Raw genomic sequence first — 17,305 nt, 5'->3', positions numbered from 1 at the left:
GAAGGAGGCGGGAGGGCGGGCGGCGGCGATAGGGTTCCCTCGCTCTCCTGAGTCCGCGCCGAGGGCCGCGCTCGCGGGGCGTCCGGAGGAGCCGCAGCCGAGGATGCCGAATTTCTGCGCCGCCCCGAACTGCACCCGCAAGAGCACCCAGAGCGACCTGGCCTTCTTTCGCTTCCCGCGGGACCCCGCCCGGTCAGTTTCCCTTTTTGGGGTAGGGGGAGGAGGAGGAGGGAGATCATATGGGGTGTCACACGGCAAAATAGAAGAAAGAAACCGCGGGCCTGTGCCTGGGTTGGAGGGGAAGCGCGTTCACACGTTACGCAGCGGCGGACACGTGTTCGTCGTGAAACACGTGCGTGCGAGAACGGGGAACCCCAGTCCCAGCCGTATGCCGGTGTTTGCCGCGAACCTGAAGGTGGGGGTGCGTTTAGGCATTTAGGCATCAGAGGCGGGTTCACACGTTACGTAGCGGCGGACACGTGTTCGTCGTGGAACACGTGCGTGCGAGAACGGGGAATCCCAGTGCCCGCGCATTCTGGCCGTATGCGTGTGTGTGCCGCGAACCTGAAGGTGGGGGTGCGTTTAGGCATCAGAGGCGGGTTCACACGTTACGCAGCGGCAGACCCGTTCGTGCGAGAAGGGGGAATCCCATTTCTTTTTAATTTCCTTTATTGCAAAACAATTCACATATAGAACATAACAAACAACACAAACGAACTAGTACACAACCAACATATCAACTAGACACTAACAACACATCATTTAACATCAGACACAGTTTTGACTTCCTATTCACCTCATTATGCTTTTTACACGTTATTGGTCTTACATACGCACTTCGTTTTTTTCTCTGTTATGTATCAAGAGAGATTTTTACTTTTGTAGTTTCCGTAATATTCAAAATTCAATCTAGACCTGTCAGGAGATTTGCAATTATCACAGTACTTTTTTAGATATTCTTTAAATATTGTCCAATCTTTGCTCACTTTCTGTTTTGAGTTTCCTTTTATTCTCCCAATCATTTTTGCAAGTTCCAAATATTCTATCTTCTCCTGCCAGTCAATTTTTGTGGGGATTAAGTCACCTTTCCAGTTTTTTGCTATTAAAATTCTAGCCGCCGTGGTTGCATGCATAAAAAAGGTTCCAAAATGTTTTTGAATTTCTAGCCGTAGGTGTGTGTTTGCCGCGAACCTGAAGGTGAGGATGCATTTTGGTGTTATTCAGCGGCGGACACGGGTTTGTGTTGGGCAAAATTTAGCTCCCCTTCCCCCATACTTCTTATTTCCCCATAATTCCTCTGGGTGCAGTTGTTTTGTTTCAGATCTTTTCAGAAGATGAAAATATACGTGTAGATTTTATTGTCATTATTACTTTATGCCCCCTCAGCTCAGCACCCAAAACGCTCTAGACCCAGTGCTGCAGCTTCGACACGTGATGGCCATGCCCTCAAAGGCAGGTTCCAAGACCTGCGTGCAGCACTTTGCGTCCAAGAGTAGGTTCACACATGGGTGGGGCACATGGTCCTTGATTACTTAAGGATGGAAGAAACCTGAAGCCCCCTCTGTAAGGTTGATGGACTGCAACCCCCCCCCCCTTTCTGTGACCACTGGCCATGCTGGCTGGGACTGGGGGGATCTGGGAGTCCAGCAACATCTCCAACGACTAAACCAGCCGCCCCCCCGCTCCCATTCCTTTCTTGAAGGACAGACTCACCTGTATACAGTCATACCTCGTGTTACGTCCGCTTCATGTTATGTTCTTTCAGGTTACGTCAAGCGGCGACCAGGAAGTACAGTGGTACCTCAGGTTACAGTGGTATCTCAGGTTACGCTTCAGGTTACATACACTTCAGGTTACAGACTCCGCTAACCCAGAAATAGTACCTCAGGTTAAGAACTTTGCTTCAGGATGAGAACAGAAATCGTGTGGCGGCAGTGGGAGGCCCCATTAGCTAAAGTGGTGCTTCAGGTTAAGAACGGACCTCCGGAACAAATTAAGTACTTAACCCGCGGTACCACTGTACCGGAAAGGGTTACTTCTGGGTTTCGCTGCTCGTGCATGTGCAGAAGCACAAAATGACGTCACACACATGCGCAGAAGCGGCGAAATGCAACCTGCGCGTGTGCTGCTGCGGGTTGCGTTCTTTTCATGTTGCGAACGGGCCTCTGGAACGGACTAATAACCTCACCCCCCCCCCGGAAAACACATTTAAAAGGTCATTTAATGCATTCACTGCTAGATTACTGTTCCCCTTAGGGAAGCATTCGAAACTCCCATTGTTCCAGGTGCATTTTGCGACAGGGAATTTCATTGGCGTGAGCAGTTTCTCAGCTCTGTGCACCTACAATTTCAGATTAAAACTGCAGAGTGGAAGGAAAGGAGGACCCTTTTCTGCCTCCCAACTTCCAGCTACTCTCTGAAGAGTGGAGATGAGATCCTCTTAAGAAGATTAGGGGGGTGGCCAGAGGAAGGACTAGACCATGGGAAAAATGAACATAGTATTTTAGCTGCAGTTCATTCATTTTCAACTTTGTATATTATAAAAAAGCGCACCTAGACATTCTGTTGTTGCGCCCGTAACCTCGGTTTAAGGTACCATTTAGCTCCTAGCTTTCATATCTCAGTTTCTAACACTGCCTTAGGGACACGTTTTGGTCATGACAATATTTCTGTCACTTGAGTAATAATATTAATTGTGTATATATAATTAATTTATCTTTATTTTTACCCTACCATTTTCCCTGACAGGGAGTCAGCGCGGCTTACCGTTAAAAGCATTTATCGTTCTGTACCACTTTGCCCAACATCCTTTGACTCAAACCCACAACCCTGGGATTAAGAGTCCCATGCTCTACTAACTGAGCTATCCCAGGATACACACGGATATATTGCTGTTCATTTGAGGATAGCTTCATGGGTGTTTGTATGTATTCTTCTAGATGCTCATGGGCAAGTTCACACATACAAATATGCACACACCCCTTCTTGATTATTGCATACTTGAAGGACACATTCACACATATGGGTGTACACAGTTTGATTACAGTACTCTTGCAGATAGGTTTTCCTGTACTTGTACGGCTGTATGCTTAAAGGCAAGCCGATACATATGGTGATACAATGCAATGTGAACGTTATACGTTCCGGAGGTCTGGCCGCATTCCGAGGAATTAACAACCGGAGGACCGCTTCTGCGCATGCATGCGGCGTGGTTTAGCGCTTCTGCGCATGTGCGCGTGTTGAAACCCGGAAGAATACTTCCGGGTTTGCTGTGTTCACATCCTGAAGTTTACGTATCCAGAGGGATACGTAAGCGGAGGTACGACTTTATTGTTTTTTTGTTTTTTGAGATAAAGCAATAATTGATTTTTGGTTCTCTTTCCAGTCAAGAATATTTTGAAACTATTTAAAAACATTTATCAGGAGACACTTCATAAATTAGAGGTTGAATAATTGGTTGTAAAGGTTCACTTTGGTTTTTCAAACCGCCTTATACTGTAGTGTCACGGTCTTTAAGACAAAAAAAATTTCCACAGCTGTACAAAATAGCAGGTGGGGTTTAGTACAAAAATCATATATGTAGTTCGTTTTACACAGATTTTGTTTCACAGCTGAACCTTTCCGAGATGTGGGCAATCGCCCAAAACATGCATGCTGATCTGGCTCCTTAGAATATATTTTGCGTGTTTCATCACTGCTTTTGTTTGAAAATTTCAAAATCTGTCAATCCAGAAATGGCATAATAAGTGTGACTTCATTAGGATTTGGAAAACTGCACGGGTACACCTGGATCTTCTTCCGATTTACCCCCCACTCGCCCCAAAAACATATTGACCATTTTCGTTATTGGATCTGCTGTTCAGAATTTATAAAATTGTTCCTTAGAGGGCCATCTGGCAACAAGAAAATAATTGAAAATGTCATGTCAGCATCATAGTTCTCTGGGATACCTTCTTGCCATTAAGCCATTGCTCATTCATCAGCAGGTGCAAGATGGAAATAAATTCTCTCTTGAGATGCTTTCCTTTTTCTATACTTTTCTCACAGGAGGAAGGAACATGATTTGAGGCAATGAATAATCAGACCGAAGCCTGTTCGTTTATTCATTCATACATATATCCCATTCCTTCTAGTGAGAGCTTTTTCCCCAGTGCCATAAGCCTTTAAGCAAGGATTGGTTTGTGCTTCATTCCTGTTTCACGAAAATCAGATGGTTAAAGCTGACTGAACAACAGAGCTAATTCCAGACATTAACTTTGAAAGTGCATTTTTACCCTGACAGTCTTAACCAAGATTTTTTATTTTTTTAAAATGAAGTTGGTGTTTCCTAAATTTCTGATACCAGTGGCACTACTTTCTGAATTAAGATTGAAGCGAATCTCCAATTTTAATGCTTCCGAAAAGGTTTACTTTTATATCAGCCTTGTAAATAGGCTGCCAAAAGTTACTGTCCCAAAAAATGGACTAGCAGGCTCCATCAGAAGCGTGCTGTATTTCTGCCTTGGGCCTGGGGTTCCTCTTTTTTGTTGTTTAGTTGTGTCCAACTCTTCGTGACCCCATGGACCAGAGCACGCCAGGCACCTCTGTCCTCCACTACCTCCCGCAGTTTGGTCAAACTCATGCTGGTAACCTCGAAAACACTATCCAACCATCTCATCCTCTGTCGCCCCCTTCTCCTTGTGCCCTACATCTTTCCCAACATCAGGGTCTTTTCCAGGGAGTCTTCTCTTCTCATGAGGTGGCCAAAGACTTGGAGCCTCAGCTTCACGATCTGTCCTTCCAGTGAGCACTCAGGGCTGATTTCCTTCAGAATGGAGAGGTTTGATCTTCTTGCAGTCCATGGGACTCTCAAGAGTCTCCTCTAGCACCATAATTCAAAAGCATCAATTCTTCAGCGATCAGCCTTCTTTATGGTCCAGCTCTCACTTCTGTACATCACTACTGGGAAAACCAAAGCTTTAACAATACGGACCTTTGTCGGCAAGGTGGTGTCTCTGCTTTTTAAGATGCTGTCCAGGCTTGTCATTACTTTGCTCCCAAGAAGCAGGCGTCTTTTAATTTTGTGACTGCTGTCACCATCTGCAGTGATCATGGAACCCAAAAAAGTAAAATCTCTCACTGCCTCTGTCTTACCTTCATGCAATTCCTTGTTGCCTCTGACTACCAGGTGAATGCATAGGTCAGGCATAGGCAAACTCTGGCCCTCCAGATGTTTGGGACTACAGTTCCCATCATACCTAGCTAACAGGACCAGTGGTCAGGGATGGTGGGAATTGTAGCCCCAAACATCTGGTGGGCCAGAGTTTCTATGCCTGGCATAGGTATTCTCTTGAGCGTATTAGAGGAGGAATTACCTACCTGACCTGTGAGAAGTCCACGCCTTGTGCTTCCGCACCATTCACTGGCCTGGCCTCCTGATTTATGCGGAGAGGCAACAGGTAGCCTCACCTGAGCCCAGGTAATCCCACTGCTTGCCTGCACCGAATGGTCCAGTCATGCCCAATTGTTGTTGGCGATCAGCCTTCTTAATGGTCCAGCTCTCACTTCCATACATCACTACTGGGAAAACCATGGCTATAACTATACGGACCTTTGTTGGCAAGGTGATGTTTCTGCTTTTTCATGCCCAATGTAAAGCAGTAACTATAAAAAATCACAAGCAACTTGCAGCTAATGATGTTTTAGCCAAATATTTGTATTATTTCACAATTCTTAAACAGAAAATATATAATGGAGTCACAGAGGCAAACAAGCATTTCAACAGTCACAATCTTGTAGCCATGCAATAATGGAAGCTCTAAGCGTAGTAATTCTTAAACAGAAAGCATGTAATAGAATTACAGATAATGAGAGTCTATCACTGCTGCATGCCCAACATAAGGCAATACAGTGGTACCTCAGGTTAAAGACGCTTCAGGTTGCAGACGCTTCAGGTTACAGATTCCACTAACCCAGAAATAGTACCTCGGGTTAAGAACTTTGCTTCAGGATGAGAACAGAAACCATGCTCTGGCGGCACGGCAGCAGCAGGAGGCCCCATTAGCTAAAGTGGCGCTTCAGGTGAAGAACAATTTCAGGTTAAGAACGGACCTCCGGAACGAATTAAGTTCTTAACCAGAGGTACCACTGTATTTAGTCCATAAGCGTCAAAGAGGCAAACAAGCCTTTCAACAATCACAGTCCTGTGACCGTGCGACAATGGATGCTCCAAAACGTGGAGAATGGAACAGTTCTTCCGGATGACGGAACTGTTTCGATAGTAACTCTTCATCAGCAGTTAAATGGTCCTAACGGGTACATCAAGTAGCATAGGATCAGCACTCACTAAGAAGTGCAGAAAGCAATATAAAGGAGTGGCAGGGTTCTAGTTCCTGCAGAGACTTGGTTGGATTTTTTCTCTTCCCAGAGCCATCATGCATAAATGCAGCGGGTTCTCTCTTTCGTGGCTCACAGGCACCTCTAAATGACTTTATCTGTTTGATGGAGGAGCAGCGCCTTCTCTGGGAACTATTGTTTTGGGAGCTAATGACCTGTTATCTCTTGCAGATGTCAGCGCTGGGTTGAGAACTGCCGAAGGGCCGATTTGGAAGATAAGACGCCCGACCAATTGAACAAACACTACAGGCTGTGTGCAAAGCACTTTGAAACCTCAATGATATGTAGGAGCGTAAGTAAAAGCAGTAATTGTCTCTTGCTTCCTATGCGACATGCAACTGGATTCCGCCCTCCTCCTGCATTAACTCGTGTCGGAAGCAGGAGTCCCAGGAATGTCTTATCAAACAAAATGCTTTTCGCGACTTGATTTACTGCCTGTTGCTAATCGACTGGCTCTTCCCGCCAGCTGGAATGTGTGGGTTGCTTTCTGCCCTCTCTTGCGTGCCTAACCTGTGTGCTTTCCGTGCTTTTAAGCCTTGCAGGATTACTTAAATATGAAAAAATGCAGGGGTGTATTGGTGTTCTGGGAATCTGCACAGTGCATGTCAGAGAAAAGCAGCGATTGGGCTCTCCCATTGAAAATACTGGGTTTCCTTGAAGAGCCTTGCCTGAAACTCTGCTGGGGAGAATTCCATCTCTAAAATCAAATTGCGTTTTATGGCCTCAAAAACGTTTTTAGAATAATATTTTAAATAGCCAAGTGGATTAACTTGCACATGGGATGCAGAAGCAGCTGGCTTCACTTTTGGTACATTGGTGTAGAATTTTGCTTTAAAATATCAGGTGCCTCCCCCCCCCCCCGGTTGGCAGGTAGCCTTTTGAGGAAGGGCTTGCATGAGAATCACATATGTATTAATAAAATTCCCTGCAAGCAGCTGTTTTCCCCCATGTAAAAAAAAAACCCCACTAGTTGCCTTTTGAAATCCACTCTCCAAGAGTGCTGGATGTGGGGAAGGGATTCAAAGTACAGTCATACTTCAGGTCACAGATGCTTCAGGTTGCGTGTTTTTGGGTTGCGCACCGCGCCGAACCTGGAAGTACCGGGACGGATTACTTCCAGGTTTCAGCACTCGTGCATGCGCAGAAACACTGAATCGCACTTTGCGCAGAAGCACTGAATCAAAACCCGCGCGTGTGCAGACACGGCGCTGCGGGTTGCAAATGTGCCTCCCGCACGGATCACGTTCGCAACCCGAGCGCCCACTGTATAAGTATGGCAAAATTTTGCTAGCTACCTTCCTTGCTGTCTCAGAACTCCAGCATAACAAACACATAAATGAAACTGGGACCAGAAACCTTAACTATTCATCACTTGCTCGTCTGAGAACCCTAGACTATAACCCAACAGTGTTCATCCCCTCCTCCAAACATGGTTGCAAACTCATGTCTGCCGTTAAAAGGACACTCCACAGAGAGCTGTAGCGGACTGCATGGATGAGTATACCCACAGAATACAGTGGTACCTCTGGATGTGAACGGGATCCATTCCGGAGCCCTGTTCGCATCCTGAGTTAAACATAAGACGTGCCTGTTCGTGCGTGGGTCGCATTTTGCCACTTCCGTGCATGCGCATGATGTCATTTTGAGCGTCTGTGCGAGCGGCGAAACCTGGAAGTAACACGCTCCGTTACTTCCGGGTTGCCGCAGAGCGTAACTTGAAAACGCTGAACCTGAAGCGCATCTAACCCGAGGTATGACTATATGCATTTTACAAATGTGTTTGTCTCATGCATTGGTTGCACTTTGTAGGATTGCAGCTGGTGCCATTAAAAGTATGCCTCTTATGCAACTTCAACTTGGTTGGTCCCAACATAAAAATACTCTTCCTCCCTGCTGCTGTCTTAGCAGGGAGGCGGCTTGCAGAACTTTCTGCTAAGAGCAGTTTGGTTTCAATAGCCTCCCCTTATCTGGATCGTTTGGTTCCTTGGTCTGACCTGGGGGCAGGGCAGGTGGGAAGAGTTCTTCTGGGGTGGGATGGGGGACAGCAACCCAGTTGCCCTGTTAAGTGCAATGCACCCAGAAATGTCAGTGACATCTGTGAGTTGTTACTTTTAGCTGGATTTATAAGAACTGTTAACTTCGAAAACATGCATCATAGTCCCTCTTGCCCCCAGCTCTTTTTTCCTTGTGTGTTGTGTCCCTTTTGCTTGCATGCCTGAGGGCAGGAGCCGATTTAATACTGATTTTTGTAAGCCACTCTTGAGAGTTTTTGGTATAAATGCCATAAACGAATTTATTTGTCCCTGTGGCCAGGCAGTTCTGAAAGTTTGCAATATCAAAAGCAAGACGATGGCCAGAAACAATAACAATGTGAAAAACTTTATGGAATAATTCAGAACATCAAAACTAACAAACTGAAGTCTCTGAAAGTCCTTAAATAAGATTTTTTTCTTGATTTCCCTCTCTAAAAACTATGGTCCGGTGCGCCCTATGGAGTGAAAAATACGGTAACTGTACTTGGCAGGGATGGATAAGAGTTAACATAAATCCAAAAGCTAAGGTATATAAAAACAGGTTTGCCACATGCTCTCTTGGTGGTTTACTATTTTCCAGAGGGCTCCCTCCTGATTCTAAATGAAGGATAGTAACCTGGGGCGAGAAATCCCTCTGCACCTTCTCTGAGAACTTATTTTTCCCCACTTAAAGAAACATGCTGTAAAACAATGAGAGATTAAGACTTTTGCTTTTCTCTTCGCAGAGTCCCTACAGGACTGTTTTACGAGACAACGCCGTGCCAACAATTTTCGACCTCACGAGCCATTTGAACAACCCACATAGCAGACACAGGAAGAGAATTAAAGAGCTGGTAGGTTTGCCTTGGACTGAGATGCTACAACTAAGCCGACCGGTCAGTCTTTGTTCTCTCTTGTGGCTTGAAGTCGAAATAATAAAGAAGTAAGAAAGGAATTATAACAAGACAATATACTCCCAGTAGCAGAAAAATATAATTTATTTACCATACTACTGAGGAGGCAGAAAACTGGCTCAAACTTCAGAAGCTGCCAAGACGAATCCCACCACTGCTAATAGCGTCACCCTATTTTATGAAAGAGGGACCCATGCGGCACTGTGGTCTAAACCACAGAGCCTAGGACTTGCCGATCAGAAGGTCGGTGGTTCGAATCCCCGCGACAGGGTGAGTTCCCATTGCTCGGTTCCTGCTCCTGCCAACCTAGCAGTTTGAAAGCTCGTCAAAGTGCAAGTAGATAAATAGGTACCGCTCTGGCGGGAAGGTAAACGGCGTTTCCGTGCGCTGCTCTGGTTCGCCAGAAGCGGCTTAGTCATGCTGGCCACATGACCCAGAAGCTGTCTATGGACAAACACCGGCTCCCTCGGCCTATAGAGCGAGATGAGCGCTGCAACCCCAGAGTCGTCCGCAACTGGACCTAATGGTTAGGGGTACCTTTACCTTTATTTTGTGAAAAGGCAGCAGAAATTTGTTTTGGGTTTGTTTGTTTTGCAATTAGATTAATTTGCTTTTACCTCCACAACTGGGTCTAAAAAAATGGTGGAAATTTGCAGAAGAAAAATAAGGCAACAGATTGAAAAAATGAGGTACGTCCTCTACATAACCACAGCCACAAAGAAGGAGTCTAAAGGGGTAAAGCATTTTGGCACCTGTTAACATCCTGAGAGAAGTTAGGGCTGTTAAGTAATTTCAGAGAGGCTAGCGATACAGTTATGCCCAAAAAGGTATATAGTTCAGTACAAGAGAAATGGGAATAAGCCCAGGTTTTCTTCTCAGAGTGCAGCTTCACTGTATGTTTTGCCGTGCCTCCAATTACGAATCTCTTGTTCCTTTTAGCATCCTCGGTCTTCTGAGAAATTGAATATTGGAATATATATATATATAAAGGCAACAGAGGAAAGCTCTCATTTCCTTCACTTCCACCTGGGCTGGTGGTGCTCGTTTTTTATAATTATTTTATTTTCAATGCAAAATTGCAACAAAAATTACAAACATTGAATCCAAAATAAAACAGTAGAAACAAGAAAAAAAAAACAGAACACAAAAGAAAACAGCACAACAAAAAACAAAAACATCTACAAATAAAACCATATCATTCTATCTAGTCATTGCATACATATACACATATTGACTTCCTTCTTTTGTTCTAAAACCTCGAAATTTTTCTCTTTCTAAGTTGTTGTGTCTAATGTAGAGTACTTCTATCTTTATCCTTTTTACACATTTTTTTTCTTTCTTTAACCCTGCAAAGCATCATTCATTACATACTGATATGCTTACTCCAGAACAATGTTTTCTCATGTACTCTTTAGCACATCCCCATTCTTTTAATAATTTTTGGTCCAATTGTCCCCTTATGAAAGCTGTGAGTCTTGCCAGATTTATATATTCACAAAATTTAATTTGCCTTTCTTTTATTGATGGAATTTTTCTCCCTTTCCAATTTTTTGCTATGAGCAACCTGGCAGCTGTTGTCGCATAGAGGAATACTTTCCTTTGATTGTCAGGAATATCGTTTGTGATTATACCTAAAAGGAAGGCCTCCGGTTTTTTACTAAAAGATATATATAAAGGCAACAGAGGAAAGCTCTCATTTCCTCCACCGCCAGCTGGGCTGGTGGTGCTCTTAAGGGGCGCGCAAGACTTGGCTGAGTTGCCTGTCACTATTGTGGTTGGCACTGTCAACGTCCCGTTCCCCAAACTCTCGGGGATGCGTGCAGCGTGCAGACCGGTTTCTTAGTTTGTGGAAGGAAGGCAGAAGTGGAGCAAGTCTCTCCTGCCATTTCTCCAGAACCCAGCATAATATGAGGCACGACCCCCTCTCAGCATTCCCTAGCTCTCTGTGGACTTGGAAAGTGAGGAGGGTTTGGTTTTTGTGCCTTCCAGTGTGAAATACAGTGGTACCTTGGGTTACATATGCTTCAGGTTACATACGCTTCAGGTTACAGACTCAGCTAACCCAGAAATAGTACCTTGGGTTAAGAACTTTGCTTCAGGATGAGAACAGAAATCGTGCTCCGGCGGCAGCGGGAGACCCCATTAGCTAAAGTGGTGCTTCAGGTTAAGAACAGTTTCAGTTTAAATACAGACCTCCGGAACGAATTAAGTACTTAACCCGAGGTACCACTGTATTCCTCCTCCTCTGCGCAGTTCTCTGAACACTTGCAGGAGGTACTAGTAAAGGTAAAGGTACCCCTGCCCGTACGGGCCAGTCTTGACAGACTCTAGGGTTGTGCGCCCATCTCACTTAAGAGGCCAAGGGCCAGCGCTGTCCGCAGACACTTCCGGGTCACGTGGCCAGCGTGACAAGCTTCATCTGGCGAGCCAGCGCAGCACACAGAACGCCGTTTACCTTCCCGCCAGTAAGCGGTCCCTATTTATCTACTTGCACCTGGGGGTGCTTTCGAACTGCTAGGTTGGCAGGCGCTGGGACCGAGCAGCGGGAGCGCACCCCGCCGCGGGGATTCGAACCGCCGACCTTTCGATCGGCAAGCCCTAGGCGCTGAGGCTTTTACCCACAGCGCCACCCGCGTCCCTACTACTATGAAATAAAACCCCATTTCTTTCTGTAGGGTTCCGAAGCCACGTAGGCAAAGACAGTTTTATCCCTAATGGACCGGAATATACGTTTGGATTCAAAAGATTCCTGCTTATAAAATTAGTAGATTTCTAGTGACTTGTCGGTGGCTCATAGAATGTGTTGTTTTTCTCTCTCTTCAGAGTGAAGAAGAAATAAGAACATTAAAGCAGCAAAAGAGTAAGTTGATCGGACAATTGAAGGAGGGATAGCCTCTGGAGGCAATTAGCTTATGATTAGAAAATATCATATTTTGGTCCTGTTTCTTCAGGAAGCCGCTTCCTCCATGCGTAAAAGGCTGAATGCAAATGTCCTACGTCAATACAATGACTCAGTGGTATTAAACGCTCTCTTAACTTCTGGGATTGCAACTTGTGCACAATCCAGCCAAGCCCTATTGGTATCAGTAGAATAATTTAGCATGTGATTTTTAAGTCTCTTCTCTCCCTTTAAATCAATGGGACTTTGGATGAATCGTGTCTGCTGTGCGGTGAGTGGTGAAGAGGTCCAAAGCTTTCATATGCTGCATTCTTAGCCATACACCAAAAGTAGTCTTTGGACAACCATGTGGTTGCAAACACACGCAGCCTACAGCAGCCTTCGCAAACCATATATTTGGGACTACAGCCCCAAAGCACATGGAGGGTACCAGGTTGACATAGGCCGGCCTACAGAGACACTCACCAACAGTGTTAGAAACTCAGATATATAAGCTAGGCACCAAATGGCTCCTTAAACCAGGGTTACAGTAGCCAAAATAAAATGTCTAGTTGCTATTTTAGGGCTTGAAAGTCGTATTTTTCAGTTATGACTTTTGGGTTCCTGCAATTCAGTCTGATCGTGCAGATAAAATATAATGAGTAGAATTCTACAGGTTGTGTTGTTAGTATGTGTCAGCGCTGCCCGAGGTGCCAGCTCACAGAAGACCAACGCTGGTTCGTTGTTTAGTATAAAAGTCTTTATTGAAGTTCAGTTCACTTCCACAGCTGCAGCGTGCAGCACTACGTCTCAAACTTTAGACCGCCGAAGCTCCGTCTGAATCTCCTCCCCCCTGACACCAGTTTAAGACTCTAGCCTTGCTCCACCTCTTCCTCTGTTCCTTCCTCCTCTGGGTCCGCCTGCCCGTCGGGGTCTCGCCCTTCCTAGACTCTTCTGACGCTGAGTCCCCTGACTCTTCCCCCTCCCTCCGTCGGGCTTTAGGACCTGGCTCCCAATCCGGGTCTTCTGCTGTCCCGCGCGCCTGCACATTTGAACTTGGCGCGCGCGCCCAGCCTCCCACTTTCCTTCTGACCGTTACACTGCTGTCACTGCTCCCTCCTTCGGGGAGGCTAGCTGTAACTGACCTCCCCTCCGTTTCCCCACTTTCCGATGGGGGCGTGGTCAGCCCTGACTCATCTTCTCTCCCCGCTGGAGGAGAGGCTGGTCCTGACACATGTGACTCTTCCCCCCCACTGCGCTCTGGTGGGGGAGCTGGTCCTGATCCCCCGCTGCTGCCTTGGGAGTCCCCGCTGGCCCCTTGCTTCTGGTGCGTCCCCCCTGGGACCCCCCTTGCCCTCACCATCGGCGCCCCCTTTTGGGAATCTTCTGATTCGCTGGAGAAGCTCATGGAATCTCTCGGGTCACTGTCATACTCCCCTACGCTCCCCTCGGATTCCTCTCCTTCGCTCTCTATTTCCTCTCTCCCCTGTGCTTCTGCTCCTGAGCCCCTGACAGTATGTGAAAACGTTCCAGATCCAACGATCCTTACTTTAGACCTCTAGATGGCGGAGCTGTCAGGTTTGCCCTGTCCTAAAGTGTGCAATGGGCCTGAGTCCTTCATTGGGATAAGAGAAATTTATTACATGTGTATTGTGTTCTTCCTAGAAAGTTAATATGCCCTCTCACCGTTGAGTGGTTTACAATCTAAAATAGTCATTAAACACGCAAGTAAAAAGAAACAAGTTACATGTACGTGTATACCAAAATCACATTGCAATATTAATTGAAAAGTATGTGCAGCTGTTAATGTTGTTATACATGCAGTGCTGTCAATTGGCTAAGGCAGTACATCTTTCTCAGCCATTGTTGGGCTACAGCTCCCATCATCCCTGACCACTGGTCCTGCTAGCTAGGGATGATGGGAGTTGTAGTCCAACAACATCTGGGAGCCCATGTTTGAGAAACACCGATGCAAGGGGTCACCAGCATAGTGCGCTTTCAGTGTCCTGATCTCCAACTCCCAGCAGCCCCTGTCAACCTGGCCAGTTGCCAGGAATGATGGGAGTTGTAGTCTACGTCATCTGGAGGGGGCACCATTGTTGACTACCCATGGTCAAAGAGTTCTGGAGCTCTGAAAATGATGAGTTGGGTGTTGCTGGCGTTTCCATATTAAATATATCTTTATTTCCTCTCCTAGTTGATGAAGCTTTTGAGCAGGAAAAGATGAACCAGGAATCTGTCGACAACGACATGCGGAACCCAGCCTCTGAGGAAGGTGGCGACGAGCCGGTCGAAGACGATGTCCCTTTAACGCAAGAGGAGAGGGAAAACAAAGATTACCTTAAATCTCTGTTTGAGATTTTAATCCTGATGGGGAAGCAAAACATCCCTTTGGACGGCCACAGCGCTGACGAACTCCCTGAAGGGATCTTTACTCCAGACAACTTCCAGTCTCTCTTGGAATTCAGGATAAATTCCGGAGATGAGGTTCTGCGGAAGCGGTTTGAGACCACGGCTGTGAACCTTGCCTACTGCTCCAAAGCCCAGCAGAAGCAAATGCTGGAGATATGCGAAAGCTGCGTGCGGGAAGAGACCCTCCGCGAGGTCAGGGACTCCCACTTCTTCTCCATCATCACAGAAGAGGTGGTGGATCTTGCCGGCGAGGAACACTTGCCGGTGTTGGTGAGATTTGTGGACGATTCTCACAACCTGAAGGAGGAATTCATAGGGTTCTTGCCGTACGAGGCGGATCCCGAAATCCTGTCTGTTAAGTTCCACACGACCATTACCGAAAAGTGGGGCTTGAACATGGAGTACTGTCGAGGCCAAGCCTATATCGTCTCCAGTGGGTTTGCCTCGAAAATGAAGACTGTGGCTACGAGGATCTTAGAGAAATACCCTCAGGCTGTTTATACGCTGTCGTCTTCCTGTGCCTTGAACATTTGGCTAGCCAAATCTATTCCAGTCTTGGGCATTTCCATCGCCCTGGGAAAGATAGAGGAGGTTTGCACGTTTTTCCATCAGTCGCCCCAGTTGCTAGCCGATCTGGACAACGTCATCTCCATTCTCTTTCCGAACAGCGAAGAACGGGGGAACGAGCTGAAGGAAGTGGTGCGTTCCCACTGGACGGGCCGCCACGACACCTTTGAGATTGTCGTGGACCTCATGCAAGCCCTGGTGCTGTGCCTGGACTCCATAAACGACACCTCTGTCCGGTGGAACAGCTCGGTTGCCAGCCGGGCCTGCACGCTTTCCACCGCCCTGTCAGATTTCGACTTTGTGGTCACCGTCGTGATCATCAAAAACATTCTCTCTTTCACCAGGGCCTTTGGCAAGAACCTCCAAGGCCAGACTTCGGATGTCTTCTTTGCAGCCAGCAGTTTGACGGCGGTCTTGCATTCCCTGAACGAGGTGATGGAGAACATCGAGGTGTACCACGAGTTCTGGTTTGAGGAAGCCACCACCTTGGCCACCAAACTGGACCTGCCCGTCAAGCTGCCCGGCAAATTCAGCCGTGCCCAGCAAGGGAGCTTGGACTCCGAAATCACCCCGGAAAACTACTACAAGGAAGCGCTTAGCATCCCCACGATGGAGCACATCATTCAGGAGCTGAAAGACATATTCTCCGAGCAGCACCTGAGGGCTCTGAAGTGCTTGTCTCTGGTGCCCTCGGTCATGGGGCAGCTCAAATTCAACACGTCCGAGGAGCACCATGCCGACATGCACAAAAATGACCTCCCCAATCCTGACACGCTCTCCGCGGAGCTTCATTGCTGGAGAATCAAGTGGAAGCACAGAGGGAAGGACATTGAGCTCCCCACCACCATTTACGAAGCCCTCCATTTGCCCGACATCAAGTTTTTCCCCAACGTGTACGCCTTGCTGAAGGTCCTCTCCATTCTGCCCATAATGAAGGTGGAGAACGAGAAATTTGAGGTGGGCCGGAGGCGCTTGAAGGCCTACCTGAGGAACACCTTGACCCAGCAGAGGTCGAGCCACCTGGCCCTGCTCAACATCAACTTTGACATTAAGCACGACTTGGATATGATGGTCGACACCTACATCAAGCAGTACCCCGAGAAAGTAGAGGAGGATTTCCTTCCCCCTAACAGTTCAGAAGCGACGGAAGAGACTTAACACAGGAACGGGGCGGTTCTCTGTTTTGGAGACTTGGTTTTGCCTTTAAAAAAGGCAGGTTGGGGGTTCATAACTGAAAGAGGAGTAGCTGGGTCATAGCAAGCATCTTTCTGTTTCTACGGCGTGTTTCCTCAACAAGTCCTGAGCAATTGCTCAGGTTTTGTTGCTTCTTTGACCTCCCCACTGTTCCTGCCCCGATTTACCGTTCTGTAAAGCTTTCATTATTTAAAACTGCACAGAGTCTGCAGTTGCCGCCTGCGCTCTCTTCCCCACCTGTCGTCCCTTACAATACGACGCAGTTTAATCTCTTCGCTTTAGGGAAACCCAGTTCATGGGTTGCCATACTTCTGCCCAGATAACTAAAAAATACCCTTTAAAATGAACAAAATGTGCCGGGTTGTTGCTGTTTCAGCTTATGGGTCTCCCTGAACCCCGGACAGGAAAAACTTTAAAAATGGTATACATTTAAATTAACTATTTAGAGCAGTTTGAGTTGGGTCTAATCCATGCCTTCCTAGTGTTACTGGACTCCAGCTTCCATCATCCTTGCTGGCTGGGGCTGATAGGCATTGGAGTCTGCGGTACAAGGAGAACCCTATGATGGTTACCCCTGTCCTAAACTAATCTGTTGTCGAAATTATTTTATGTGTCTGGAGTTCAGTTCCCCTGAGACTTGCAGGACTTCCCACAACACAGCACAGAGGATTTTAGACAAGGGCTTTTGGCCCCTTCTCATTTCGGTGATCCTAGTCCGGCCGTTCCGGAGGAATGTGTCTTTTTTTTCAAAGGGGTGCGCTAACTTTATCTTGTTTCATCTTGCTACACTTGTTTCCCTTCTGTTCCACTGACTATTTGATGGCCCTCTTTGACCTCTCCTCTACTTTTAAGACTGGACAAGAGCTCTCCACCCCCAAGAAATGAAGCTATCTTGTAAAAGGAACAACAACAGAAAACTATATTCCAAGAGCATCTAAAACTGTGCGTCGGCC

At 46.7% G+C, this 17,305-nt stretch overlaps 1 protein-coding gene across 1 annotated transcript; it reads left to right on the top strand.

Annotated features, from left to right (window-relative positions):
• THAP12 (THAP domain containing 12) lies at positions 1-16,517 on the top strand. Its single transcript, XM_053385436.1, has 5 exons — positions 1-192; positions 6,547-6,667; positions 9,134-9,241; positions 12,125-12,161; positions 14,377-16,517. Exons 1-5 carry the CDS (start codon positions 104-106, stop codon positions 16,314-16,316), a joined length of 2,295 nt encoding a protein of 764 aa, XP_053241411.1. The 5' UTR covers positions 1-103; the 3' UTR covers positions 16,317-16,517.
• The last annotated feature ends 788 nt before the right edge of the window (positions 16,518-17,305 follow it).

Source organism: Podarcis raffonei, chromosome 4 (genome assembly GCF_027172205.1).
Source record: "Podarcis raffonei isolate rPodRaf1 chromosome 4, rPodRaf1.pri, whole genome shotgun sequence".
NCBI lineage: Eukaryota > Metazoa > Chordata > Lepidosauria > Squamata > Lacertidae > Podarcis > Podarcis raffonei.
Note: the sequence above shows the minus strand (reverse complement) of the source record. Positions and strands in the feature narration are given on the sequence as shown.

Excerpts from the sequence above, each read along its gene's own strand:
- THAP12 (XM_053385436.1), top strand. The coding sequence starts at position 104 with ATGCCGAATTTCTGCGCCGCCCCGAACTGCACCCGCAAGAGCACCCAG. Across the intron at positions 9,242-12,124 it reads GGAAGAGAATTAAAGAGCTG|AGTGAAGAAGAAATAAGAAC; the intron begins GTAGGTTTGCCT and ends CTCTCTCTTCAG. Across the intron at positions 12,162-14,376 it reads AACATTAAAGCAGCAAAAGA|TTGATGAAGCTTTTGAGCAG; the intron begins GTAAGTTGATCG and ends TTCCTCTCCTAG.